We start from the raw sequence: 27,500 nt of genomic DNA on the forward strand, positions 1-27,500 counted from the left end.
GGAATTGAGTTTTAACGTCTCAGAGGGTCGTTCGGCCCGTTGGTGCTCGGCATTATGGGTAAAGCGTAACCTCAACTCGTCTCAGTTGTTTCCTGTAATATCATTGAGATTATTTGATCAGTAGTTCGGAGGCCGCGAGAGCTCGCAGCACCGCGACTCAACAAACATCTTCATCACTTTTGACAAACACGCGCAGCAATTATGAAAAACGTGCCGCCGCAAACAGACCGCAACGAAACAGGTGTTTCCAGAGGACACTTAAAGGTGACGCACACGTCTGGACACGCTTGTCGTAGACTCGAGGCGCTGTTACGGTTCTCTGTCCGTCAGTGGTGTTGGAAAATGAGAGGCAAAGTGTTTTGGATTCATTTTCGATGTGATCGCGTGATTCAGAGACGTGTGCGTCACTTGTATGTGTCCTCTGGAAACACTTCCGGTCGGTTGCAGCGCCTGCGTTTGGTCACGTTGATGAAGACGTGTTGTGCTGTGAGCTCTCGGGGCCACGACACATTGACACATCTCGTTTTCAGCCAAATCTACTTGGATTAGGATTTATACATATAGTTAGTTCAAGTTGGAATGGACGACTTCCACTCAGATATCTTGACCTGGGTTTACTTCACCTTTGACCTTTTATTTGTGATAATCTCCAATTTTATGAAAGTGTGATGCAAAAAAGAAAATATGGAACTGGAAAATTTCTCTTTGGGACAAATTCAAACGCCGACCTAAAGAAACCCTCAGAGGAGAAGTGGCTCTGTTGTGTTGTGAATATTTGCTGAGCAGAATATTTTCTACATTATTCTTTGCCAATAATACTTTTTAAAAAAAAGCAAGAACAGATAAAAGATAAAAGAAAAGTGAAGCTTCACCTGTACGTTTCCGGGGGCTGAGGGGAATCCGTGGCTGGAGGCCGGGGGAGGAGGATGGCGGTGGTGGTCGTCGTGGCGACAGAGGGGAGAGCGGTCCGATCCGGGTCAGGGCGTCGGCGAGGGGCCGAGGCTCGGGCTCGGTGGGCGACGAGTCCGGAGGAGACTTCTGGGCCTGAGAGGAAACTCTGCAGGACTTTCGTCGGGGGAACGCCAGCGTCGCCTGAGAGCGAGTGCTCGGCATCCTGCGTTCCAGCTGGAGGAGGAGGAGACAACGATGACCCACGGACCGGTCGGAGGGATTTGTCATATCAGTGACCGGATCTGTTTTATTATGTCACCGCGTGTTTCATCAATGATTATTAAGGAGCAGATGACACGACACTAGAGTTGTCTGGGAAATAATTGAATTTGGAACAACGCTGAAAATAAAAGTTTATCTGTAACCATTTAATATTCTGCGTTATCACATTTTTAAAGGTTTTTTTCTATACATTAAGGCAAGAAAACTGAATATTTAAGGTTTTGTGGTCGTTGGTTGGACAAAACAAGAAATCTATAGGCGTTGAAAATAACGGGAAAAAATCATTTGTGTCGTCACGTGAGGGATAAGGAGAATATCTGTTGATGATAATATCTGTTCTATATATATTTGGTTGTACTTGTGTTTTTTCTTTTTATTTATGACTTATTTATATGGTTGAGTAAAATATCAAGACTTTGATTAACATTTCTTTGTCATAAAGGTTTGATGACATCTCTCACACACACACACACACACACACACGTACTGTAGAAACAGTTAAGAAATGTTCTTATCGATCGATCATCCTCATGACGTCATCAGTCAAACCCGTTTACGGTTTATTTAAATTTTTTGGGAAGATTTAAGTCATGAAACTTTTGTCTACATTAAACTGAACTGATTCTTCTCGAGGTTAAATTAAAGTTTGACAAAGAGTCAAACACACAAAGATGTTTCATGGAGAATAATCGATCAGTAATCGACTAGTAAATCAATCGACAACAGTTTCGACAGTCGATTAATCGATTCGTTTTTATGAAGAAGAAAAAAGATAATTCTCTGATTTCAGTTTCTTGCATGTGAATATGATATGATGATATATGATGTATGATGAAGAGAATCTTCACTCGAGCTCAGGAAGCGACACAGAGGATTCATGGTTCATGGCGCCAACTCCGACAGACACCGACCGCGACAGACCGGAACTCACCCGGGGAACACGACGTGTCGTGACGCAGGACGAACATGTCGGAGAGAAACTCACCGGTGAAGAAGGAGAAGAAGAAGGAGGAGAAGAAGAAGAAGAAGTTTCTCTGCAGCTGCTCGTCTCTCCGTCTGGTCGCTGAACTCAACTGAACACAACTGAAACACAATTTGCGCCAAATCGCCTCCTCATCCGGCAGCTGTTTCCCGCCGACGCCCTGATTGGTCCGAGCGGTCGGACGCAGGCGGAAGTGGAAGTGACGCATGGTGTAGCCGGGCCCCGCCCTCGGCGCCGTGGCGGGAGTTTGAGCAGCTCGCGAGTTGTTTTGGCGGATTATCATTTCGCCGGGAAACTTAAATAATTATTTTACTTTACTGCGTTTGTTGGAGTACATATTTTAGGTACTTGTACTACATTTGAGTGGTTACATTTAAAAAAAAAAAAAATATATCGCAATATTATTTATCGGCCATATAGCCCATACTTTACTGCATTTGTTTTTACATACACATTTGAGTGGTTACATTGTACTTTTAACTTCTACTTTCCCTCGAGACTCTGGTCTCACTTAGCAACAAATCATTTCCATATCTATCTATTTGTTTGGTTTTAGATTTTTCACTTTGTACAGAAGCCCTGAAAGGCAAAGTTTAACGTGTGTGTGTGTGTGTGTGTGTGTGTGTATGTATGTGTGTGTGAGTGTGTGTGTGTGTTCATGATGTGCGATCCATCTTCGAAGAGAATTTAGCTTAAACGTGCATGATTCAAAAATTCATCATCAAAACTTTAATCACAAAAACGTTTCATTATTGTTCAGAAAAGTGCTATTTAATAATAATTTCTTTAAAAACAGGGGTTACAAAGACACAACAGACTCGGGGTCATTTACTCTAATAAAACAAATAAGAATGAGGACGACTTCACGTAAAAACAGAAAGTACAAATAAAAGACTGAGAACAACACAAAGAAAAGGACAACATTACGTAAAGGCAAGTCATAACACAACTATAAGATGTAAATGTAATGGTTGGATTGTTAATGCTGAGAGTATAAGGAAAAGGCCTTGAACATTTAAAATATTTTTATTCCAACAATGTAAACCTCCATATGTGGCAGCCTGGACACAGGGGTCATGAAGTTGCCCACATCACTTTGTTTCCACGTCTGAAGGCAGTTATTACACACATATATATATATATATATATATATATAAGTACAAATAAAAGACTGAGAACAACACAAAGAAAAGGACGACATTACGTAAAGGCAAATAAATACAAATAAGAGCATAAAAGCTCATATGGGGTCAATATTTGTGATTTGTTGTTTGGGGCCAGACTTTAAATAGTGATCAGTAAAATTTAAATAAAAAGGCATCATTAATGTTTCTCTAAAACCATATTCCAGTTATATAATTACATCTCTGGATAAAACTCTGGACTGTTCGTGTCCAGACGTGAGGAAACAAGACGACAGGTTGTCTCATGTGAGATAACGTGGAGTGTTGTCGACTCGCTCCGTCGACCTCCTCACCCCGACGACGACGACGTCCACCAGCTTCTCAGCCTGTTCACATTCTTGGATGCTCGACACCTGATCTGCATCTGGTCTCCTTCGTCCTCGGACTCTCTCCGTACATTTCCCTGTGAGGAAAAAGAAAAGCGTCTTTACGGACACTTGTTCAGAGGAGGTGGAGCCCAACCCGGGGCCCGGGCCCCTCCAGAGGGTCGCCACACAGACCTGACAGCTGCTGACGTCATTAATGTGACAGTAAAGTTCTGATGCACAAATATCTGTGGTCAGTTGAACTTGTGTTTTGGGATCTTTGGGTCTAAAAGGTCTTTTGAATAAAACCTTAACGTGTAAAGTAACGAGTGGCTTCATCTGTCCGACACGTCATGGAGTCAAAAGAACAACAGAGAACAACGCTGGAGGAAACGTAGTGAGAATAAAACGCTACGGGACACAAAGTTGTAACTTACGGATCGTTCCAGTTTTCACCAGGAAGATGATAATAATCACAACAGCAACAAGGAGTCCGAGTCCGACTCCGACTCTGACTCCGACTCCGACTCTGACTCTGACTTGTTCCTTCTTTCCTTCACCTGCAGGAGAATGAGACAGTGGATGAGATGCAGTTTGTTCTTCCATGGACACAATGTGTTGATTCCTTCTGCTCATTGGTCTGTTGCTCTCTGCTGGTGAGTTAGAGACAGACGGTCGGACGCTCTTGTCCTGAAAGAGGATTCAGGCTCTAGAGAATCACAGACACAATGAGTCCGAGACACTGACCAGGGCTGTTTGTCGTCACCAGAGGCGTCGTGGTCCTGAACCCGTCTCTCTTCTTCACTGTTTCAGGTCAGATACAAACACAACTGTCCTGTACAGTATTAGATTCACTTCTTACCCACTGTGAGGTTGAACCTGCACATGGCCTCATGTTGGGGTGAGTACCACTGGTACGTTCCACTGTCGGACGTGTTCACTGAGGAGATCGTCAGAGTGAAGGTTCCTGTGATCGAGTCTTGTCTCAGACGTGTTCTGTGTTTGTACTGAGACGACTGTTCTTCAGCGATCTCCTTCCCGAGTCGACACACGTAAACCTCCTTGTCCACGTCAGTTCTGGTGACTTCCAGGGTGAGGTCCTTCAAGTCGACCGAGGGAACCAGGCGACAGCACAAAGACACGTCTTCACCTTCTTCTGCCTCGAGAAGAGTCGGACAAACGCCCTCATGGTTCCCTGAGGAGACCAAACGTTCAGACACTTCAACACCTGAAGAGCAGAAGCACCAACATGTGTCCAACAAGTCAACACACTGAACAACCAGTGCATGAAACATTCATATAGATATGAAGATCTGATCACATGAGACTGAATTACACCGCGAATAACACGACACTGTGAAAAGGGGCTGGGGCTAACTGGCCTGGTGTCCAACTTCCTCACCTGGTCACGATGTCATTCCGTGCTACTGCAGCTAATGCGCGGGCACGCGGCACGTCACCGGCCCCTAAAGCGCGGGCACGCGCATCCTACCCGAAATACACGTGGGTCGGAGTGTTGTGATCCGCTCGTCGAGATGTTCTAAATACCGAAGCAGGATATTCACGAGGAGCAGGTTGCGTGTCGACGTGTTGCTCTGAGCTGACACCAGGCTGCGCTGCTCGGGCAGGAGACAGACAGTTCACCACCTCCACAAACGACATTAAGACAATAAAAACTGACACCGTCATGGACGATGAAGCTTGGGTCCGACCTGTTAGTGCTATGGTCTGGTTCTTATGTTTAATGTTTGATGTTCTCGTTCATCTCGGTCATCGAACTGTTCAGTAACATGCTTTAATATTTTAATAAATTAAAGTTCTTGAACTTCTATCAATTGGTTTTTTTTTCTTTTTCCTTATCAAATATGTGGGGAATGAATGTATTTCGTGAAATTTACTTGTTTAAACTTTTAACACCATGTGCTAAAAGTTTAATTTAAGAATAAAATCATAAACGTGTTGTTCACTATGGAACAGATCACTTCAATCCTCACCTGACAATCACAGCAATACATAAGAGAACATCATAGTGAAACACGTGTGAAGACGTGAACTCACCCGAGTCGACGACCGACAAGGAGAACGTGAAGAGAGATGATGATAATAATAATAATAATAATAATAATACATCCATCAGGGACGAGGGAAGAGAGGACACTGCAGCAGCTGAGGCACCAGAGAAGTTATACATTCCTGTACGAGGAGATGATGCAGGACGAGTCACTGGGAGCAGGGCGGATCGCGGACCTCTTAATATAACCACAGTATCCCAGAATGCATTTCGCGACAACCAGCGGCAGCAAGGGGAGAGGGAGGAGTCTCAGCCGTAAGTTACAACTTTGAAATAAATCTGTTCTTGTGTCCCGAAATGTACTTTAAAGATGTTTTGAGGCGAGAATAAAGTTGTTTTGACTTCATATCTATGGTCGATTTATCAAGTTAGAGCCTATTAAAACATTTGCTCCGACGTTTTCGGAGCTGACAAGCGGCCTCGTCGACCGTCCAGGTGACCGGGCGGTCGGCGCTCTCCGTGCCCGCCGAGACCAGCCTCATCTCGGCAAGTCCTTGCGGAAAGTCCCGCTGGCTCCGTCGCGGTTCAACATGAGCAATTTTTCCGTTTTGGGTAAATCCAACGATCCATCGCTGATCTCGGAGCTTATAGGTATTTTCTCTAATATTTCTGTCAGAGGGCAAAGTTAACGTTCATAGTTGTAGATGTTTATTTAATGAGAGAAGCTGTGGTGAGAGCAGAGCTGTGTCTGTCTGTCAGACACTGTAAATAAATACTGTTCATGTTCTTATTCATTCTTGGAAAGCAAAGGTGTCTTATATGAGGTGAATATATATTTGCAACCAAACAAAAGAAATCCCAAAGTACTATAATATGCAGTGATATCTATTTTTTCCCATTAAAATTCACATATTAAATGTTTACTGTATTTCAAAGTCATGAGCTCCGCCTTCCACTGACAACTGAGGTCCGCCTTCCACTGACAACTGAGGTCCGCCTTCCACTGACAACTGAGGTCCGCCTTCCACTGACAACTGAGGTCCGCCTTCCACTGACCAAGTGAGGTCCGCCTTCCACTGACAAGTGAGGTCCGCCTTCCACTGACAAGTGAGGTCCGCCTTCCACTGACAAGTGAGGTCCGCCTTCCACTGACAAGTGAGGTCCGCCTTCCACTGACAAAGTGAGGTCCGCCTTCCACTGACCAAGTGAGGTCCGCCTTCCACTGACAAAGTGAGGTCCGCCTTCCACTGACAAAGTGAGGTCCGCCTTCTACTGACAAAGTGAGGTCCGCCTTCTACTGACCAAGTGAGGTCCGCCTTCTACTGACCAAGTGAGGTCCGCCTTCTACTGACAAAGTGAGGTCCGCCTTCCACTGACCAAGTGAGGTCCGCCTTCCACTGACAAAGTGAGGTCCGCCTTCTACTGACCAAGTGAGGTCCGCCTTCTACTGACAAAGTGAGGTCCGCCTTCTACTGACAAAGTGAGGTCCGCCTTCTACTGACAGAGTGAGGTCCGCCTTCTACTGACCAAGTGAGGTCCGCCTTCCACTGACAAAGTGAGGTCCGCCTTCTACTGACAAAGTGAGGTCCGCCTTCTACTGACCAAGTGAGGTCCGCCTTCCACTGACAAGTGAGGTCCGCCTTCCACTGACAAGTGAGGTCCGCCTTCTACTGACAAGTGAGGTCCGCCTTCTACTGACCAAGTGAGGTCCGCCTTCCACTGACCAAGTGAGGTCCGCCTTCCACTGACCAAGTGAGGTCCGCCTTCTACTGACCAAGTGAGGTCCGCCTTCTACTGACCAAGTGAGGTCCGCCTTCCACTGACAAAGTGAGGTCCGCCTTCCACTGACAAAGTGAGGTCCGCCTTCCACTGACAAAGTGAGGTCCGCCTTCTACTGACAAAGTGAGGTCCGCCTTCTACTGACAAAGTGAGGTCCGCCTTCCACTGACCAAGTGAGGTCCGCCTTCCACTGACCAAGTGAGGTCCGCCTTCTACTGACCAAGTGAGGTCCGCCTTCCACTGACCAAGTGAGGTCCGCCTTCCACTGACAAGTGAGGTCCGCCTTCCACTGACAAGTGAGGTCCGCCTTCCACTGACAAAGTGAGGTCCGCCTTCCACTGACAAAGTGAGGTCCGCCTTCTACTGACCAAGTGAGGTCCGCCTTCCACTGACAAAGTGAGGTCCGCCTTCTACTGACCAAGTGAGGTCCGCCTTCCACTGACAAGTGAGGTCCGCCTTCCACTGACAAGTGAGGTCCGCCTTCCACTGACCAAGTGAGGTCCGCCTTCCACTGACCAAGTGAGGTCCGCCTTCCACTGACAAGTGAGGTCCGCCTTCCACTGACCAAGTGAGGTCCGCCTTCCACTGACCAAGTGAGGTCCGCCTTCTACTGACCAAGTGAGGTCCGCCTTCCACTGACAAGTGAGGTCCGCCTTCCACTGACCAAGTGAGGTCCGCCTTCCACTGACAAGTGAGGTCCGCCTTCCACTGACCAAGTGAGGTCCGCCTTCCACTGACCAAGTGAGGTCCGCCTTCCACTGACCAAGTGAGGTCCGCCTTCCACTGACCAAGTGAGGTCCGCCTTCCACTGACAGCAGCAGTTATAAACTCAGCTCACAGATTTCCTCCTCACTTGTTCAGTGAACGTTCTCTGCCCTCGTCACTGATGGAGGTTTTACTCTTCACGTTCTTTTTACTGGTTGGTGTCTTGGGTGGGTTCACTTTTCCCTCCATGCTTCACTGCGGACGCTCACTTTTGTGCTTGGGATGTTTAATGTTGTTGAGATGTAATCAGTGAAGTGTACTGTTGTGAACACCTGAACCTGAACTGCTCTAGTTTAGGTTCAGGTGTTTGGTGGGCACTGAAGTGGCTAGAGCCCTGATTGGTTTATTAATCCAGCTCCCAGAAATGACAGACGGGCGATGTTTGTGATTTTACATATTTAAATTCCTTTTGGCTCCTCCCACTCCCCCGCGGGGAAAGTTTCTGACACATCGGGTGCGAGGCCACTGCACTTTGATTGACAGCTCTTAGGGAGCCTGGAGTTGCCAGGTTGGAGTTTCACATAGGAAGGACAATGTTGGCAAGACGAGAGTCAACACAGTAATGTTGTCCATAGAAAATGGCAATTATTTAAATCTATTGTAAAATTACAAGGAAATATATAACGACATAGTTATTTATTGTCTTATTCAAGAGCTGTCGATCAAAGTCCAGCTTCTCCCCCAAAGTGTCATAGATCGATAGATGGATGATAAATAGATGGAGGATAGATGGATGATAGATATATGGATGATAGATAGATCAATAGATAGATGAATGATAGATAGTTACTTTATTTATCCCAAGCTGGGAAATTCCGGTTTAACAGCAAAACGTTTCATACAGCACACAGAATATATACAATATCTACACAAACAAATGTAAAATACGAATTGCAAAAATATAGAGAACAAGAATAATAAATGTAAAGAATTTACATGAATATTAACAGTGTAAATAGAGCAGTAGTACAATCAGTAACCAGTAGTGTGCAGAGGAACATGAAGGTGCAAATGTGCCGGGATTCATGTTTTCATTTAGATTAAAACATGAATCATAAAGTTTCCTCAAGGGATTTAAATCTGCGCGTGTGAAACATAGACTGAATATGAACACGTGTGAAATCACAAACATCGCTTGAGTCATTTTGAAGGTTCTTCTTGTATTGGAGCGCCACCTAGTGGACTATCCAGGTGATGTAGTTTAATCTTCATGTCGGACTGAATTGAAGTGTTACAGTGAAACTGACAGATTCTATCGTCTTGACGACAGCATCACGTGCACCTGTGAAATATCTCTCTTTCATGGAATATGTATTTTAAATGTTCTGTGTGTCAGTTGATCAAATCTTCAGGACTTTTCACAGTGTCGTGTTATTCGCGGTGTAATTCAGTCTCATGTGATCAGATCTTCATATCTATATGAATGTTTCATGCACTGGTTGTTCAGTGTGTTGACTTGTTGGACACATGTTGGTGCTTCTGCTCTTCAGGTGTTGAAGTGTCTGAACGTTTGGTCTCCTCAGGGAACCATGAGGGCGTTTGTCCGACTCTTCTCGAGGCAGAAGAAGGTGAAGACGTGTCTTTGTGGTGTCGCCTGGTTCCCTCGGTCGACTTGAAGGACCTCACCCTGGAAGTCACCAGAACTGACGTGGACAAGGAGGTTTACGTGTGTCGACTCGGGAAGGAAATCGCTGAAGAACAGTCGTCTCAGTACAAACACAGAACACGTCTGAGACAAGACTCGATCACAGGAACCTTCACTCTGACGATCTCCTCAGTGAACACGTCCGACAGTGGAACGTACCAGTGGTACTCACCCCAACATGAGGCCATGTGCAGGTTCAACCTCACAGTGGGTAAGAAGTGAATCTAATACTGTACAGGACAGTTGTGTTTGTATCTGACCTGAAACAGTGAAGAAGAGAGACGGGTTCAGGACCACGACGCCTCTGGTGACGACAAACAGCCCTGGTCAGTGTCTCGGACTCATTGTGTCTGTGATTCTCTAGAGCCTGAATCCTCTTTCAGGACAAGAGCGTCCGACCGTCTGTCTCTAACTCACCAGCAGAGAGCAACAGACCAATGAGCAGAAGGAATCAACACATTGTGTCCATGGAAGAACAAACTGCATCTCATCCACTGTCTCATTCTCCTGCAGGTGAAGGAAAGAAGGAACAAGTCGGAGTCAGAGTCGGAGTCAGAGTCGGAGTCAGAGTCAGACTCCTTGTTGCTGTTGTGATTATTATCATCTTCCTGGTGAAAACTGGAACGATCCGTAAGTTACAACTTTGTGTCCCGTAGCGTTTTATTCTCACTACGTTTCCTCCAGCGTTGTTCTCTGTTGTTCTTTTGACTCCATGACGTGTCGGACAGATGAAGCCACTCGTTACTTTACACGTTAAGGTTTTATTCAAAAGACCTTTTAGACCCAAAGATCCCAAAACACAAGTTCAACTGACCACAGATATTTGTGCATCAGAACTTTACTGTCACATTAATGACGTCAGCAGCTGTCAGGTCTGTGTGGCGACCCTCTGGAGGGGCCCGGGCCCCGGGTTGGGCTCCACCTCCTCTGAACAAGTGTCCGTAAAGACGCTTTTCTTTTTCCTCACAGGGAAATGTACGGAGAGAGTCCGAGGACGAAGGAGACCAGATGCAGTCCTCCGGTCCACCAGGAGTGTGTTGGCTCCATAACTGCCCCTCGACTGAAACCCGACTTGTGGCCAGCAAACACTTCCTGTTTTTCACGGCCTGTCATATTGGGATCACAGATCCTTGGGGTTGGGGATTTTTTCATCTACTCCACAAATGGTGCTGGGTCCTCAAACACCATCCTCATCAAGTCCCCCACATGATCTGTAAAACATTCCATTGTTCATTTTCGAGAGTTTTCCTGAATCCACTTTTGTTGTTAACTTAAAATGTCCAGAATTATGAATTATTCATTTGAATTTGTCATCATGTTTGTAGTAGTAAAATAGTGTTTTACAACTTACTGGATGTGGATTCTGTTTGAAGAGGCTTTGTCTTTGGGGAAGAGGGGTCTTTATGCCCAGGGATGTTCTGAATGTGGTTAAACAGTGAAGTCCACTCGGAGGGTAAAGAGGTCGCACTCCAATAGACATGGTTCCTTAAACCGTGGAACACGAGTGTTGCCGATTGGCGTGATGTACTCTGAAACACAAGGGGAAATAAAACACTAGGAGTTGGGCCACTCCATCAGCCACGCACGCACTCACGCACACCTGATTGGTCGTCAGGGTTTGTAGCAGGAGCCTCCGGTTGATCCGATCCAGCACCGACCGTGAAGTGACATATCAAATATTTTTTTTTGCCTTTGCTATATTTATGTAAGCACAACTGGAATTGTTATCTTTTATGATTATTGTGTTTGGGGTCAGTTCCTGTTAATAATAAAAAATACATACTTTTTCCTTGTTTTGTTGTCGTCCATCAACAGTCTGTAGACTCCTTTAGCAGAGCGACACTGGAGTTTCCTTTGTGAAAGGAAAGAGAGACCACCCCCATAAGATATTTAACGTGACACGCCATGCACGGACGTAAACGATATTAGAGTATGAATATGATCCAGATGTAAGTTACTGTTACATAGCCGCTGATGTTTTTGTAGTTCATCACGACAAACGCATCAACAACATCCACAGTCACATGACGATGTACTTAAGTGAAAATCGTCTACCGCTTTATCCATTTAAGGGACGTGGGGGGCTGGAGCCAGTCCCAGCTGACATTGGGCGAGAGGCGGGGTTCACCCTGGACAGGTCTCCAGCCTATCACAGGGCCACATACAGAGACAGACAACCATTCACTCTCACATTCACACCTACGGTCAATCTAGAGTCTTCAATGAACCTGACCCCATTCTGCATGTCTCTGGACTGTGGGAGGAAGCTGGAGAACCTGGAGAGAACCCACGCATACACAGGGAGAACATGCAAACTCCACACAGAAAGGCCCTGGTCGGTTTGAACCGGGACTCGAACCCAGAACCTTCTTGCTGTGAGGCGAAGGTGCTGACCACTACGCCACCTACAGGGTGTCGGAGCCTTCTTTTCCTAACTCCTGCGAATCCTCTTTGACACCTTTCCTTGACCTCTTGACGTTTTCCACTGAGGTCAAGGACAGGTAGAGGAGAAGACGACAGGAAGGACGACGTGAATCCACCCACACTTCAGTCGGAGGGCGAGGAGGCGTATTCACGTCCACTGGTCCTGAAACTAAAACTGCCCGTGACCGGTGGCAGCCATTCAAACCGTCGTGGTCTTCGCCGTGGCCGAAGTGTGTGAGCGGCTGCCAGAGTTTTCACTGAGACTCAGTGATCATTGTTTAGAGAGAGCTCTGGACGAGCGGCGTGTCTGGGAACGTCCCTGGAAGCAGGAACCGTTGCGTTTGTCTCAGTGAAACTAGAGAAATCGAGCAGAGCGAAAAGAGAGACCACCTCGTCGTTGTACCCTTTTTCCCAACAGGAATACATTTATTAGAGATTTATTTCAAATGATAAAAACAATGGGTGATTAACATGAAATGACCAGGGGGCTCGTTTGTTTCCCCTCTCTCTTTAGGGGCGAACAAGGCGAGAACCTGAGGACAGAACGTGCATCGAGGCGAGCGCACGCCCCAGGACAGGAAGTGCGTCACCACGCTCACTAGTTCACCCTCAGGCTGGATTTATATTTTTATGCATTCATTTTAGAAACGTGTTTTCTTGTCATTTCATCCGTTCCAGCTCCTTCGCCCAACTCTTCACCACCTCTCTGTCCTATATTACAACCTTTTTACAACATTAAAAAATAGATCAATAACTATGATTACCATATTCCATTATGTAAAATATACAATATTTATTGCATTTTTTTTTCTCCAAATAGTCTCGTTTTTCTTATTCACTTTGTCGTCGTCGTCTTCATCTTCCCCCTAAGACAAAAACCTAAGGTGAGATAAAAGCACTGGTACCGATGGGAGAGAGACGACAGACCTGTGTAAGGCAAAGACCAGCAGGGGCGCTGCACCGCCTGCATGTTGTCTCAGGTTCAATATGTGATTAGTGTTTTTTTAAAGTCAAGCTAGAAAGAAAAGAAAAACGTCCCATCTGCTTCAAACTGTGATCTGGCACTTAAGTGTTCCTCCTCCTCCTCTTTTTTTTTCTTTTTGGTTAGCTGCTACCAGCTACAATCTGTACAAACTGCATAGCAACGTCACGACGACGCGTCTCGTCCTCCTCTCGTCTCTAACGGGACCACCAGCAGCAAAAAGGTTAATCCGGGGATAATCACAGCGGAGCTGAGATTCCAGACGGAATATTTCCCCTCACGAGAGGGAGAATCTGCAGGAAAGTGATATATGATCCCTTTTTTAAGCTTTTCCACAACTCTGCAAAAAACCTGCAGCAAAAAAAATAATCATCAACAGCGTGGTCCGGCAGAACAGAATCATAATAATTCAGCATCGCGGGCTTCAAACAAAACCGCAGAGCGAGGGTCCGGAGCGAGACGCCGACAATCATCAGGGGGGCAAAAGAAAAAAAACCAACTTAGGAATGAAATCGAGGTGCTTTAGTTTTTCGTTTTGCGTCACATCAACGAAATCCTGACGTGTCAAGTGCATGAATGAGCGACGTCGGAAACAGAAACATCTGTAATGAAAAGGAAAAAGATAAACAACCAGGGAAGACTTCTGTCAAACGTTCCTCCCTCTGCCGTTCACTTGACTCCGCCCGGCTTTTGGCACACTGAGACAGAGAGACAATTCAAACACACCCCTCGTCTGGCACAAAGACGATTTAAGACAAAAACGAACCCCCACCCCTCGAAAAAAACGAAAACAAACATCCCCTCATCAAGACGCTCCACTTTCATGGCTTCATCAGTTTCCATTGGTAGTGTTGAATCCTTTTTTCTCACCCACAAATTAAAATGCTGACAACAAAAAAAAAAAAGCTAGAATAAACAAAATAGAAAGATGTTATTCAGAGTTATGAAAAGAAAAATCACAATTATCATCATGAATATGCTTCTTTTTTTGTAAAGTTGGAATGCACAGGGTCGGAAGTGTCTGGAGTTTGGTCCTGATATGTTGCTTGGGTCGAGGTCACAGAGGTCGAGTCGGCTTCTCGCCTCCGAGTGTTGTTTTTTAATTCTCTCGTGCAAAGTGAGAACGTGAACGCAGAGCGGTGTCGAGTCTGCCGCGGCGTGGTGGTGGTGGTGGTGGCCTTTCCGTTTTTGGCCGCTGTGCTTCCAGCTGGTGGATTAGTGTTAGTGAGTGTGTGTGTGTGTGTGTGTGTGTGTGTGTGTGTGTGTGTGTGTGTGAGTGTGTGTGTGTGTGTTTAGTGTTGTAGTGCGTCTGTGATTCGAGTGCTTCTTCACCACTTCCTCTTCAACTGTCTACCGAGAGTTCAAGTCCCGAGCGGAGGCCCGTTCACCTGCCCACCGGCGGCGCCGGCGGCGCTCCTCTCATCGTGGCTGAGGGGAACAAACAGGGACAAGGGGTTACTCCGGGTCACGTTCAGACCCGCCATCGATGTCCGATCACAAGCGTCTCCCCCGTAGTCGGATCTCACTTTCCCGCTCTTTATGCAAAAACCTGCATGAACCTGTAGCAGGTCAAGAGGTCGTCATGTGAGGCCACGTGCGTCACACCTGAACTCGGAGCTGAACACTTGTGATCGGACGTCGACGCACCAGGTCTGAACGAGGTCACACTCAGAAAAAAAAAAGCTACACGTGGTTCTGACATCTGGAAATGAAACAACAAAACATCTTATGACGGTGGCGAGAGGTTTGGTTAGAGAGTTTGAGACGGGGAATGTGCCTCATGGTGTAGTTTGACTTCTGCTGCTTGTGATCATGTTTACAGTTAAGCAAATGTATGATACGTTTCATAACGAACCAAACAGCTGGAAAAAAAAGAGACTTTCTTCACGAATAATCAATCAATAAATACAGTGATTCCCAATTAATTACATCAATCTGTGGCCATACATGTACAGATTTATATAAAGGCTATAATAAAAGCCATAGTGCGCAACAATGAGGTTCCGGAAGTGAAAATCCCATATTCATATTCTCCATTGACATTGTGATTATTAGCCATAATGTGGTAACTGTCCAGGTCGACTCACAACGAGCTACGAGGTTGTGAAACGATGGAACTAGAACCTGTAGGGGCCACAACTCAGTATGAAATCAAACTTGTTTTAAGAAAAACATGTTTTATTCATGATGTCATTGAGAAGTACTACACTGCCCACAATCCTACAGTTTAACATCGACGTCTCTGATTGGTGGAAACTCTTACTACACCCGCAAACTTCATGTGGGCGAGTGATGCTGCGTTCCACTGTACTGGGAGCTCGGGTGTCGAGGGGCGTTCCATTAAACATCAGAACTCGACATTACAGACCTGCAAGTCGGAAGTTGACACTCGAACGCCTCCTGGAGTCGGAGGGTCAGAGGAAACCGGAACCCCACAAACCCTGACTTCGGAGTTCTGAGCTCTGAGCTCCGAGATGTAAGTGAATGCAGCGTGAGTTACTGGTTCCCGCTAAAAGAAGCTAAGCTGTCATTAGAAAGTGGTTCACAATGGATTATGGGAGCAGTAGTTCCTTCGCTCTTAAAATAATTATCTTGTTCCTTTTCTTCCGTTATCCAATAATTTTTTTGCTCCGTATAATAGGTTTAATGGAAATGATTAATCTCGTAGCTTATTGTCTTGGTTCCAGGATTAAAATTTTTGTGATTTTATGAAATGTCAATGGAGCAAATGACTGAACGGGAAACTCACTTCCAGAACCGCTCTATAGGGTGAAGTAGCTGGCAGGAGTAGAGACGAGGTGAAGACGAGTGTAGTGAACGGTGTCAGTGTCTCACCCTTGTTGCTTCTGCTGGGGTAGACCTTGTTGAAATGCCTGTACTCCTCCGGAGGGGGGAGGTCTTCGATCGGGTGGAAGTTGAACTTGTTTTCAAAATCATCTTGAGAAAACAGAAAAAAGAAAAGACAGCTTTTTTTTTTAAAAAGTGCATTTACCTGAACATCAGGTTTGGCATTTTGACTGATTTCCCGGGGAATGATTCATGGATGTGATAAATAAAATAAAATAATCAGGCATATTTAGTGGACCGATTATACGAATCTGGATCTAGTGGATGTAAATGTGGTTTCATCAGGGCACTGTTTGGGGCGCAGGAGGCCTACTGAGTGACGTTGTAGTTTCACAGTGTGTTTGAACACGGATTATAAACAGATCTGCCGCTTTCTAAAAACATATTTGACGAATAAAACGCCAAAGGTATTGACGACCTGGAAAAAACGTGGAGGAGTAAGGAGGAACACGTCCGTCTCCACTCACCTATGATGGACTTGGAAGAGGAGATTATGGAGTGGCCGTTCCTGATGGGCGGGGGAGGTGGAGGGGGTCCGGCCGGTGTGCGGGAGGAGGAGGAAGATGAGATGGAGGAAGAGGAGGAGGAGGGAGGAGGAGGCGGTTTTCCCACTCGGCTGTGGGATTCGGAGCTGTTGACGCGGTACGGAGGGGGTGGCGGCGGGGCGTCCCTACCTCCGTTACGGGAACCGGGAATGGGCACCTGGGGCGCTGAGTGGACAACACACACATTAATATATATAGATATTAATATTATGATATTTGAGCTGTAAATAATAGTCCGTCCAACAATAAATAAATATTTCAGCTCTTTTTACAGCAGAAATGTATCAAATATCTTTTCCTTTCTCGGGCACATTTGACTAATCTAAACATCTTTAGATTCTAGACTGTTGGTTGGACAAAACAAGACTGACACAGCAACAACAGCAACAGAACCCGTTGGATCCGGAACAGAAACTGAGGCTTGTGAAATGATTACCAGTTCCAGCAGAACTCCAGGCGTATTAAAAGTATAACACGGAGCAGCAAAAACAAAAGAAACATCCGTTGTCCTGTGAGTTAATTTAAAATGGGGGGGGGGGGGGGGTGGTATTCCACAGGGCTTCAGGAATGCAGAGAAACCAGGAGGCCTTGTGGCGAGTTCGCTCCCGTTGTCCAATCACAAGACAACGCTCCGGCTAACAAGTGCCTTCCTGTTTCGTGTTCACTCTGGATTCAACATTATGAATATGTGTTTCCAATGTGTGAGCCCACGAATCTGCATCGACGACAACAATCAGCTGTGAGTTGATCAATTCCCCAGCATTTATGTTTAGCATTTAATGTCCCCACACACACACGCACTCACGCTGAGGCAACTTGTGGGTTCACACGACTGAAGGGAAACGCTGGCATCTTCTGCTGTATGTTTCATCACTCGCATGGCATCTGCCCGACCGAGTCTCAAACACACATCTGCTCCACGTGTTGAAATTCTGTCGCCGCGATGAGGAATATGTATTATTTCCCAAAACACAAAAACAGCTGTAGCTGACTGAAGTGTCTGGACAGGCGTCAGCTCTTCGCCATCCGCCCCTGTGCTGCTCCGTCGTTGTCAGATTCAAACCTGCAGTAATGTTGGATCATCGCGTGGAGATAACGAGTCAAAACTTGCTTTGGTCTGTGTGAACATTCTTCCGGCGGAGGATGAAGACCGAGACCTGAGACTGATCACACACCACACCGAATATAGTCGGGTTTTTAAACTGACATAGACATAGGTAAATAAATGAATTACAAGCCACGTGTGTGTCATGAAGTCCGGCCTTTCAGCCAAATGATGGGTGGTGTTTTTGTGGGACGTACCTGCTCTGCGTCCGGGTGGCTCCCTGGCCGGTGGTGGTGGTCTGGCGACCTGTTGGGAGGATGGAGACGGGGAAGGAGGAGGCGGAGGAGCGTGGCTGCGTCCTTGGCTGCCGCCTCCCGACGTGTGTTTTTTGTGCAGGGAGTTGTGCCTCTGCGGCAGCTCCGGAGCGCCGCCGCTGTCCACCTGGGACGGCCCGTTAGAGACCGACGTGTGCGGCCTGTATGGCGGGGGAGGCGGCGGGGCGGAGGAGCCCCCTGTCGGAGGTCTGCTGGAAGACGGCGGCGGCTTCACGGAGCTGGGCGGTGTGGGGCCTCTGTTGGGCGTCGGGGGGAGGGGCTTCTCTCTGCTGTGAGAGGAGGAGGTGGTGGAAGGTGCTTTCTGGTTAGGGGTGGGCGGGGCGTTGCCACGGCCTCCCCTGTTGAAGGGCGGAGGAGGGGGCGGGGCAGAGGTGCTGTGCTTCATCCCGCCGCCTGTGGACGAGCTGCCGCCGCCAGAGGGACGGGAGATGTCGGGGAGGGAGGGGCGGTGGGAGCGCTGGTGCTCCGGCGGAGAGGGCTTGTTTCCCGGGGAGGGGGAGTTGGAGCGGGCCGTCGGGGGCCGAGGGGCAGAGGACCGGGACCCCGGGGGCCTAAGAGCGGACCTGCCCACAGAACCACCTGCTGAACCGTCTGGGTGGAGGACAGAGGGGGAGTTTGGCACATTACAGCAAGAATAAATTATTAAAAGGTCAAAAGAAAACGATGATTTTGAAAAAAAATGGTGGATGAATTAATCATTTCAATTGATCTAATTAGATCATTTTAATGTGTAAATTAAAATATACGTTTAATAGCGAGGTCGTAGTTGGTCGGTGTTGACCTGGATCAGTCCGACACAAAACAAAGGTTTTTTTTACCTCCGACTGGGCGTAACTTTGGCACACCGCCTTGGAAAAGTCCCGCCATTCCCATCGGAGCTCCGCCTCCAAAGCCCCCACCGCCGCCACCTCCGCCGCCTCCTCCTGATGCTGTTGGAAGATGGAAAAAAATCAGTCAATACTGAGCAGAACAAGGAAACATTTTAATATTCATATACATTTTTTTGAGATGCAACGAATTAAAAATGGTTGTCTGAAACCGAACAAAGTGACCAAATAACGTTTTTTTTTGTGGGTTTTTTTCAGGTTTGCATTTATTTTGCCAAAATTTTCACCAGTGCATTAATTAAATAGCTTCTGGGGGGGAGAAAATGGGGAAAAAAATCAATTACAAAAGTACAAATTAGAAATATTTTTACATACCAGCATACATTATACCAGCAAAGCACTATATAACAAAATTAAATAAATTGGAACAAAATTAAATAAAATACTTACATTTTAAAATACTTATATTTATATATATATTTTGTACACTCACGCTCTATGATTGGGGCGCTCCGGTCATTAACGGCGGTGACTTTCTTCAGCCTGGCACCTTTGTGGATGTCCGACAGCAGCGCTCCTCGGCCTTTCGCCGCGGACGAGTTCAGTTTGGGAGGAGTCGTGTTCGCCTGTTGGGGAGGGAGGGTCAACGTCACCAGATTTAAAAAAATAAAATAAAAAATACCCCCCGGTCGCAGACAGACCGTGGAAAGATTGTTCTGATGAGTCTGTAGGCAGGTTCACCATAAAGTCGAGTCATCCTGCCAATCCACATATTTAATAACTGATTTTTCTTTTAAATTTTTTTTTACAATAACTGACCTGCTCTAATGTTTATGCCAGGTAAGAACACAAACCTGGGAATGGAACTAACGTCCAGACTTCAGGTACGAGTCAGGTCTCCAAGAGTTCCTAACTTCACCACAGATCTCTAACAGGAAGTATTTCACTCCACTGACTCGCTGAACAAATCTATCTATTTTTCGTGAAGTGACTGTGCAACACATTGTCGTCCTGTTGTGCTTATACAGGACAGAGAGTTGATAGCCACGTTTCTTATGTTGCGTTCACACCGGATGCGACGGAAATTTTTAGCGCGCCAAGATTACATACAAAGTCAACGCAAAGACGCGACTAGACGCGAATTTCGCAGCACCGATGTGGGCGACGCGAACTCGAGCCACATAATTGAGTGACGCGATAGCCAATGAGCGTTGAGCTCCTCCCTCTGTCACTGTCGTCAGATGTCCTGACGCTGTTTCATGAATGGAGGATCACTACTGTCGCTGTTTGTGAGCAGAATGTGTGTGTGTACATAGAACAGTATGATATTTGTATCAATTAAAACTTTGAACTCGAAATTACAGATTCGGGAGGGCATTCCAGTTGCACCCTCCGACTCGGCGCAACCTCTCCAACCCCCGACTTCAGAGATGTAAGTCAACGCAGCATGAGTTACTGGCACCCGCCGCTGCCACTGAACTCTACGATCGTTATACACTATATACGCTCTCACAAAACAAAAGTTGCAATACATCACAAGACTATTATCAACAATATAAACACGCCATGTTCATCTCGTAGTTGATCGTCTTCGGTTCCAGGCTAAAAAAACTCTTTATATAAGGATTTTATGAAAACTTCAGTGAAGTAAATGAACGAACGGGGAAATACACTTCCGGAAAATAGAGCCGATCAAAAGTGGGCGGTCACTGTTGCACTCCATTACCGGTGGGACGTTTTACCCTCTGCTGTGTGTGTGTGTGTGTGTGTGTGTGTGTGTGTGTGTGTGTGTGTGTGTGTGTGTGTGTGTGTGTGTGTGTGTGTGTGTGTGTGTGTGTGTGTGTGTGTGTGTGTGTGTGTGTGTTCACTGACCACGTTGAAGGTGGGAGGGGGCGGGGGTCCTGGGGGAGGAGGGGGAGGGGGCGGAATAGGCATCCTGTCCCTCTGTTGGCACCTCTCTGTGGGGTGAAGGCAGGCGGCGTCACCGTCTCAGCTGGGGCGACGCACACGGACACCTGAAGAACAACGGACGCATTATATAAATATACACATTAACAAAAACACAAAAGTTACAACCTGCTCGATATGCTGCGATTTCACTTTCACTTCTGTAAAAGTTGCTGCTCCTCTAGAACAAGTGGAGTTTTTGTGGTTTAGACTTAACGAGTAGAGAACCTGCTGCTGAGTTTAGATAATTCATAAAAATTAAACTACCTGCGATACACCTGAAACTGCTCTACATGTGGCAGCTCTGCAGAAAATGGCCGACTCAGGTGACTGGATCTCCCCAAACCTGTTGGCAATCTGGGCCCATTGTCGGCCTCGTGCAGACAGCAGTCGCCTGCTCACCCCACCCTCGGGTTCTCACTGAGGGAAACCAAAAGGAATCTCACCGAGCGAGCTCCCCAGTCAGTCGTGACGCGGTTCGAGAGGAAAAGCTCAGCAGCTGAGACTGAGAGGTTAAAGAAGAGGTTTTTTCAAGGTCTGACGAGTGCATGAGGCCTGAAGCCACTGACAGAGTGTTTGCGCTAATGTGTTTTTCATAAGACCAATAATCACATTATCACAACTAATACAATGACGTAAAACCCTGACTGATTCAACAGATGAAAACATATGGCATATTAAAGATTTTAGTTTTGAAACGCGTCACTTGCCGCTGCTTTAAAATGAACACAGCTGAAACCCCTGTTTCATGGTGTCGGGGTTGACGGTTTCGGTCTTTGTTATCAGAATAGTTAGAATAAATATTTTCGTCATTTATAAAGCAAAAATTTGTGTGTGTGCGGGGGTTTGGGGGGGCGGGGCAATTGTACGCATTCTAGGAAACTTTAGTTTTAGTTTAGTTTGACATTTCAAAAACACCATAATATTAATCAACTGAAATAAAAATGAGCGGATTCATCGATTAATATCTATTATAATATCCCTTTGATTTTCAGTCACAACCAACTGACGATTCTTTATTTGATTCACCGTCTGAAATGTGTCTCTGACTATTGAGAACATAAAACAGTCAAGAGCGTAAAGTTGAAACAGCATTTTGTCAGTTTTAAACTATAATTTTAAGGCAATAGGTCAAATGGCAGGACAACGTTGATGAACTTTGAAAAGTTTGACTTATTCAAGTTACATCAAAACTAACATCAAACAAAATTTTGTACAAAGTGTCTTCATACACACAGCAGTATTGGTCGACTATCACTACCATGACTGATCAAACCAATCGAAAAATGAACTGAATAATTGATACAGCATTTTTTTAAATCATGTTTCTCACAAAAAAATTGGTAATATTTTGAATATTTTGTCCTTTTTTTTTTTTCAAAAGAAAATAATATTTCGGTCCCTCTGCAGCATTTATATATTAACACAAAACCAGAAGCCACACTGCGTTTACATGCAGTTTAAAAACCCGATTATATTCGGGTTAAGGCGACAACCCGGTTTCTCAAACGCCATGTGAACACCTCATCCCAGTTAACAGACCCAGATAACTCCTGCCTCCTAACGGGGGGATTCGTGCATGTTTACACCTTAACCAGGGTAAACTCAGGTTACGCGTCCTCACATGCTCCGTAGGTTATAACTGCCCCTCCCCACTCGCATGAAGCAACAGCGCCAAAAACAACAGCAACAACACGAAGCTTCACCTTTAAACCTGAGGACGTCGCCACGACAACGTAGTGTTACCGAGGCGTCGAGAATGTAAGAAATGTACAGTGCTGAAAAAAGTTGTCCACGTTCTCCTCCGCTTTCCAAGTTGTTGTGATTTAGACAAAGTTCAACCGGAAGGAAAACAGCCTTATTCCGACCAGTTGTACCAGCGCCACCTACTGTACCGGAGGCAGAGTTACTCCCATCATTCTTCCTCCGCTCGTGTTTACGGGGAGAACTGGCATAACCCGGTTATTCACTTAACCGGGAGTCAGACCAGACGCCGGTTACTGCTGTGACTGTAAACGCACTGCGCTGAAATCAACAGGTCCTGACCTTTGACCCCCTATAATCTGACAAATCCTTTCCCCTGAAGATCAAGGTAGCAGCCGTGAGGTCCTAAGTAGGTCACGGCAACTGAGGTCTGGGGCTGCGTTGAGCTGCTCAACCCAAACAGTTGGTAAACAGACATATAGAGGTAAGAAGAAAAAAGATGCAGCACAGAGGAGCCTGGACATAGAGGCGTATGAGGAAGTTGGATGCTTTAAGGAAATACACTCAGCTATTGGCCTGTGGCTCTGAGTGTGTGTGTGTGTGTGTGTGTTTGTCTTGGCTTGTACTGCAAGAATGACAGCACAAGATATAATTTTTCCCATTTCAGGACACAATTGTTGTAGAGCTGCAAATAAGGATTATCATTATTGATTAATCTGTCCATTATTTTCTGGAACAATCGGTTCGTTCACTTCAAGATTAAGTTTTGTTTTGTTCATTCACCAAAGATATTCAGTTCACTGTCACAGAGGAGCAAAGAAACCAGAAGCTGAAATCAGAGAATCCTGACTTTTTTTTTTTCATAAAATCAACTAGAACCGATTAATCGATTATCAAATCAGTTGGCGATTAATTTAGTAGTGGATTACTGATCGATTATTCCATTAACTGCTGCAGCTCTAGATTGTTGAGAGTTTACATATAAACCTTTTGAAATATGATTCAACTTTAAGTAATTTTTCCTCCATAAAACACCCAAACATTTAATGCACTGCAGCCTAATGATTATTCTCATTGTCAATTAATGTGACAACGCTTCGTTCGCCCCGTTTGAGAATCTGGAACCATCAGATGTTTTCCGGCACTTTTTCTTGAAAAATGACCTAAAACGATTAATCGATTTATGAATAATTGGATGGTAAGTAGTTGATTGATTAGCTGACTTCTCAAATGTTTTTCTTTGTCTTAAATTACACTAAATCAAAAGGTACAATTTTAAATTTGGTTGGTAGACAACAAGACGGTGTCAAAGATTTAAAAAAACAAAAAACTTCTGTTTGCAACTTCTCAAATACGAAGGTTTGATGCTTCCCTTCGTGACGCAATGATAATAATAAAGTTTAATCTCTGGCTCTTGGACAAAAAAACAAGATGTCTGAAGATTGTCACTGAAGGTCAGGAGGAAATTATGCTTTTCCTTGTATCTCGCTATTTTCTAGCATTTGATTGATCAAGAAACTAATAATCAGATTAATCAATAATGAAATCAGGGTTTGTCACCAAGTAAAGTTTAAGGCTATTTCAAAACTAAATTTAAAAAAACTGTTTGTAGAGCTGCAACAGTTAATCGATAAGTAATCAACGACTAAATTAATCGCCAACTATTTTGACAATCGATTCAAGCAGTTTTTAAGAATAATAGTGATAATTCTCTGATTTCAGCTTCTTCAATGTGAATATGTTCTGGTTTCTTTGCTCCTCTGTGACAGTGAACTGAAGATCTTTGGTGTGAGGACAAAACAAAACATCATCTTGTGGTTTTGGGAAACACCATCGACCAAACAACTAATCGAGAACACCAGCTACGGATTAATGAATTATGGGAAAAAAAATCATTTCAGCACCAGTATATAGTATACAAATGAAAACATATATGTAACACTTAAAATGTATTTCACAGTCCTGCTGCCTCAGTTTCAGATGATCTATGAGGCCGACGGAGATTCACCAAGTGTGAGGAGCAATAAAAGTCTGCTTATATGAATGTATTTCATATTTTTAACTAGAGCTGCAACAGGAAAACGATAAGTAATCAATAAATTAATTAATCGGCAACTATTTTAATAATCGATTAATCGGTTCAAGTAGTTTTTATGAAAGAAAAAAAAGTCCAAATCTTCAGATTTCAGCTTCTTCCATGTGAACATCTTCTGGTTTCTTTGCTCCTCTGTGACAGTCTGAAGATCTTTGGACAAAAACAAAATCACGCTGCCAAAGTTTGCGATGGATCTATGAGGCCTACGGTGATTTACCAAGTGTGAAGAGCAAATCTAAAAGTCGGTTAAAATGAATGCATTTCATATGTTTAGCCATCATTTCCTTGCATATGAATTTCCAGTATGATTGCAAAGGGGATTTTTGCATAAATCCACAGCAGGGTGGAGAGATCACTCCGGGCTTGTTCCATCCATCCAGTCTCCTAACGTGTTCTTTACACTGAAAACCTCATTTAATTAAAATAAAATACAACATACTGTAGTGACAGACTCACAGGGACCACTTCCCTGCATCGATCTGTACCTCAGTACACCTGTAAGTGAAGACGCAGCATGAAGAGATTTACGGGGAGCTGGTGGTACTTTGACCTCAAGGGAAGGATCTTCAAACGTCTGTGTTCGTGTTGCTGGGTGAATTTCCCACACGAACCGGCCGACAGGACGAATCAGGCCTGGGCAGGTCGTGCAGCCGCTCCCAGGTGACTGTCTGACGGTGACACACCTGGCACCAGCTCACACTCATTAGCCGCAGTGAAGTTAGCATTCGTGTTTTAACTCACCCCGGCTCGACGAACAGCAGGTCTTTGCTAGTGTCGTCCCTCCAACACAACATGAATGGAAAGTGCCGTTGTGGCAAAAGGAAACCGGGGAGAGACGGGGAGGGCTGCTGGCAGGTCGCAGGTGATGTAACTTAACGCCACCACGAAAAAAGACCCACTCACAGGTTGAGCCCGGCCAGCTAGCGTTAGCCTGCAGTCGACGGTTTGCAGCAGCTCTTGCTAGCCGCAGTTAGCCCTGTTAGCTGTTAGCAGTTAGCCTGCAGTCGACGGTTTGCAGTAGCTCTTGCTAGCCGCAGTTAGCCCTGTTAGCCGTTAGCCTGCAGTCGACGGTTTCCAACAGCTCTTGCTAGCCGCAGTTAGCCCCGTTAGCCGCTAGCTGTTAGCCGCTAGCTGTTTACTTCTCAGCTGTCAAGTGTCAGCGTCTCTCCGTCTCTCCCCCGAGACGAGACGACGCGGCGCGCAAGAACAACCCCTCCAACGACGTTCGAGAGACACTTTAAATAGTTTCAGGTGGCTGCGTAAAAAAAAAAAAAAAGTTCACCCGCACTCCCGCCCTGCGAGCAGAGCCATACTCTCCCCGCTGACACTTTAATCGGTCGCTGTTCGGAAACACGGAAACGGCCGAGCGACACAAAATGGAGGCAGATCAGCGCCGCGTTCAGGTGCAGCTGGAAATTCCACTTTTTTTTCTTTTCTTTTTTTTTTTACACCCGGCGAGGTCGTAAATGAGGAAGTAACTGCACTGAAGGCAGAAGTTCAAACAGGCGCGGATGTCTGAACGGGCTCACACCGGGCACAGGCCCCTGGACCCAAGCCCCCCCCCCCCCCCCCAACAAAGGCCTCAAAGAGGCAGCACTCAATCACAAACAGACAGAAAACTACCACAAACAACAAAGGATTACGACTAGATGCAGAACTTCCACACCACAGACAGATACCCAGGGCCGGATCATGGTATTTGGAGCCCTGGTGGTAAGATCACACTTAAATGCTGCGTTCCATTATATCTCAGAACTCTGAGTTGGGTTTATTGCGCCAGTAAGATCTCGGAACTCTGAATTACGACCTCCAAGTGGAAATTGCAACTGGAACGCCCCTCCGAGTCGGAAAAAAAATCACCAACCCGACTTCCGAGTAGGGAGGTATAATGGAACGCAGCATAAGCCACAGGGTCCTAGGGGCCCTAGTGGTTGGCTAAATGCCAAGAGGCCAAAACTCTGTGATCGCAGAGGGTCCCTTATGGTCAGCTTATGTTTTAGTCACCACGGGGCCCGGGGCCCCTCAAATTGTAAGTGCTGAGGGGTCTGATGTGGGCCCTAGTGGTTCGCTCAATACATAAGCACCAGCTTGCACTGTGCGCACTTTGGGAAGACCTTGGGAAGTCTTGGGTCAAGCACCTCGCGCTGTCTGAGGCTTGGAGGCCCCCTGGCAGTCCGAGACCCGTTGGGGGACTGGCCCCACTGGCCCGGTCCATAATCTAGCCTTGCAGTTACAAACTGTCTTGAATTTCACCCACTCATAACCCAACTGTCAGCGATTCTGTCGGGAATCAAATTGCCTTCATTGAATTGAAATGAAGCTCTGATATTCATGAGTCTGTGTTTATTCAGTGAGATAAACTCTCACTCTGTTCATTAGAAACTGTTTTAAAGCCAGAGTGGACACATGAAAGGTCTGGAACAGCAAGAGCGCAACCGCCGACAGGAAGTGAAAATCCCATTTATCATTGAGAAGCACTACACTACCCACAATCCTAAAGTATACCATTGATGTCTCTGATTGGATTCGCAATGGTTTGTGGGATGAGTAGTTCCTTCACTGTTAAAAAAAATGATGTATGCAGTGTTGTACCTTTGCCTTTTTTCCCCCGTTTTCCAATTTCTTTTTTGCTCTGAATAAAATGTTTTATGGTCCCAATTGATCTCTTGGTTTATTGGCCTGGTTCCAGCCATAAAACTCTTTATATAAGGATTTTATGAATGAATGGGGAATCCACTTGGGCGCTGTCACTGTTGAGCTCGATATCTACTACGCTTTATTAATTGTCACTATTGTCCCAGTCAGGATCCTGTAGAATGATGAATCTGGTTTTACCAGTGATCTGATTGGTCAGTAGTAGCAGGACCGGTGACTGGCTTTGATCTCTTATCTGGAACTTCACCTG

The 27,500-nt window shown here is 45.7% G+C and overlaps 4 protein-coding genes and 1 long non-coding RNA gene across 14 annotated transcripts in view; 1 reads left to right on the top strand and 4 right to left on the bottom strand.

Moving 5' to 3' along the window:
• Positions 1-2,312, bottom strand: part of cdc6 (cell division cycle 6 homolog (S. cerevisiae)) — an 8,691-nt gene extending 6,379 nt beyond the window's left edge. Inside the window, exons 1-2 of the mRNA XM_035638523.2 lie at positions 2,159-2,312; positions 873-1,125 (exon numbers count right to left, since the gene is read on the bottom strand). Of these exons, the coding sequence (XP_035494416.1) occupies positions 873-1,113 (241 nt within the window). The 5' untranslated portion in view covers positions 1,114-1,125; positions 2,159-2,312. The remainder of the gene's footprint in view (positions 1-872; positions 1,126-2,158) is intronic.
• A 574-nt stretch (positions 2,313-2,886) lies between these two features.
• Positions 2,887-5,914, bottom strand: LOC118313197 (butyrophilin subfamily 2 member A2-like). Of its 3 annotated transcripts, none has more exons than XM_035638527.2 (4): positions 5,703-5,914; positions 4,507-4,872; positions 4,082-4,204; positions 2,898-3,742 (listed from the first exon to the last, which is right to left on the bottom strand). In XM_035638527.2, the coding sequence occupies exons 1-4, from the start codon at positions 5,833-5,835 to the stop codon at positions 3,582-3,584; spliced, it is 783 nt and encodes a 260-aa protein (XP_035494420.1). In that variant the 5' UTR covers positions 5,836-5,914; the 3' UTR covers positions 2,898-3,581. The 3 variants fall into 3 exon arrangements, 2 of the variants coding, with proteins under 2 accessions (XP_035494420.1, XP_035494421.1); XM_035638528.2 differs by having other exon boundaries at positions 4,507-4,839; positions 5,703-5,889; XR_004794409.2 differs by lacking the exon at positions 5,703-5,914 and having other exon boundaries at positions 2,887-3,742; positions 4,392-5,672.
• A 12-nt stretch (positions 5,915-5,926) lies between these two features.
• On the top strand, positions 5,927-11,631 carry LOC118313198. Of its 6 annotated transcripts, none has more exons than XR_007031313.1 (4): positions 5,927-5,970; positions 9,723-10,055; positions 10,358-10,474; positions 10,814-11,631. XR_007031313.1 is itself a non-coding variant. In XM_035638533.2 (4 exons), exons 1-4 carry the CDS (start codon positions 6,246-6,248, stop codon positions 10,891-10,893), a joined length of 591 nt encoding a protein of 196 aa, XP_035494426.2. In that variant the 5' UTR covers positions 5,989-6,245; the 3' UTR covers positions 10,894-11,631. The 6 variants fall into 6 exon arrangements, 3 of the variants coding, with proteins under 3 accessions (XP_035494426.2, XP_035494425.2, XP_035494423.2); XR_007031314.1 differs by having other exon boundaries at positions 5,935-5,970; positions 9,690-10,055; XM_035638533.2 differs by lacking the exon at positions 5,927-5,970 and adding an exon at positions 5,989-6,306.
• LOC118313200 lies at positions 10,590-11,619 on the bottom strand. The gene is made up of 2 exons (XR_004794412.2): positions 11,196-11,619; positions 10,590-11,055 (listed from the first exon to the last, which is right to left on the bottom strand). It is a non-coding gene; the product is annotated as an uncharacterized LOC118313200 (long non-coding RNA).
• A 1,037-nt stretch (positions 11,632-12,668) lies between the features above and the next one.
• wipf2a (WAS/WASL interacting protein family, member 2a) lies at positions 12,669-26,117 on the bottom strand. Of its 3 annotated transcripts, none has more exons than XM_047333741.1 (8): positions 25,337-26,117; positions 20,722-20,864; positions 19,343-19,475; positions 18,841-18,951; positions 17,945-18,613; positions 16,565-16,807; positions 16,086-16,184; positions 12,669-14,678 (listed from the first exon to the last, which is right to left on the bottom strand). In XM_047333741.1, exons 2-8 carry the CDS (start codon positions 20,782-20,784, stop codon positions 14,635-14,637), a joined length of 1,362 nt encoding a protein of 453 aa, XP_047189697.1. In that variant the 5' UTR covers positions 20,785-20,864; positions 25,337-26,117; the 3' UTR covers positions 12,669-14,634. The 3 variants fall into 3 exon arrangements, with proteins under 3 accessions (XP_047189697.1, XP_047189696.1, XP_047189695.1); XM_047333740.1 differs by having other exon boundaries at positions 16,086-16,187; positions 25,878-26,115; XM_047333739.1 differs by having other exon boundaries at positions 16,086-16,187; positions 25,337-26,114.
• Positions 26,118-27,500: the final 1,383 nt, after the last annotated feature.

The sequence above is a fragment of the Scophthalmus maximus genome, chromosome 8, assembly GCF_022379125.1.
Source record: "Scophthalmus maximus strain ysfricsl-2021 chromosome 8, ASM2237912v1, whole genome shotgun sequence".
Taxonomy (NCBI): domain Eukaryota; kingdom Metazoa; phylum Chordata; class Actinopteri; order Pleuronectiformes; family Scophthalmidae; genus Scophthalmus; species Scophthalmus maximus.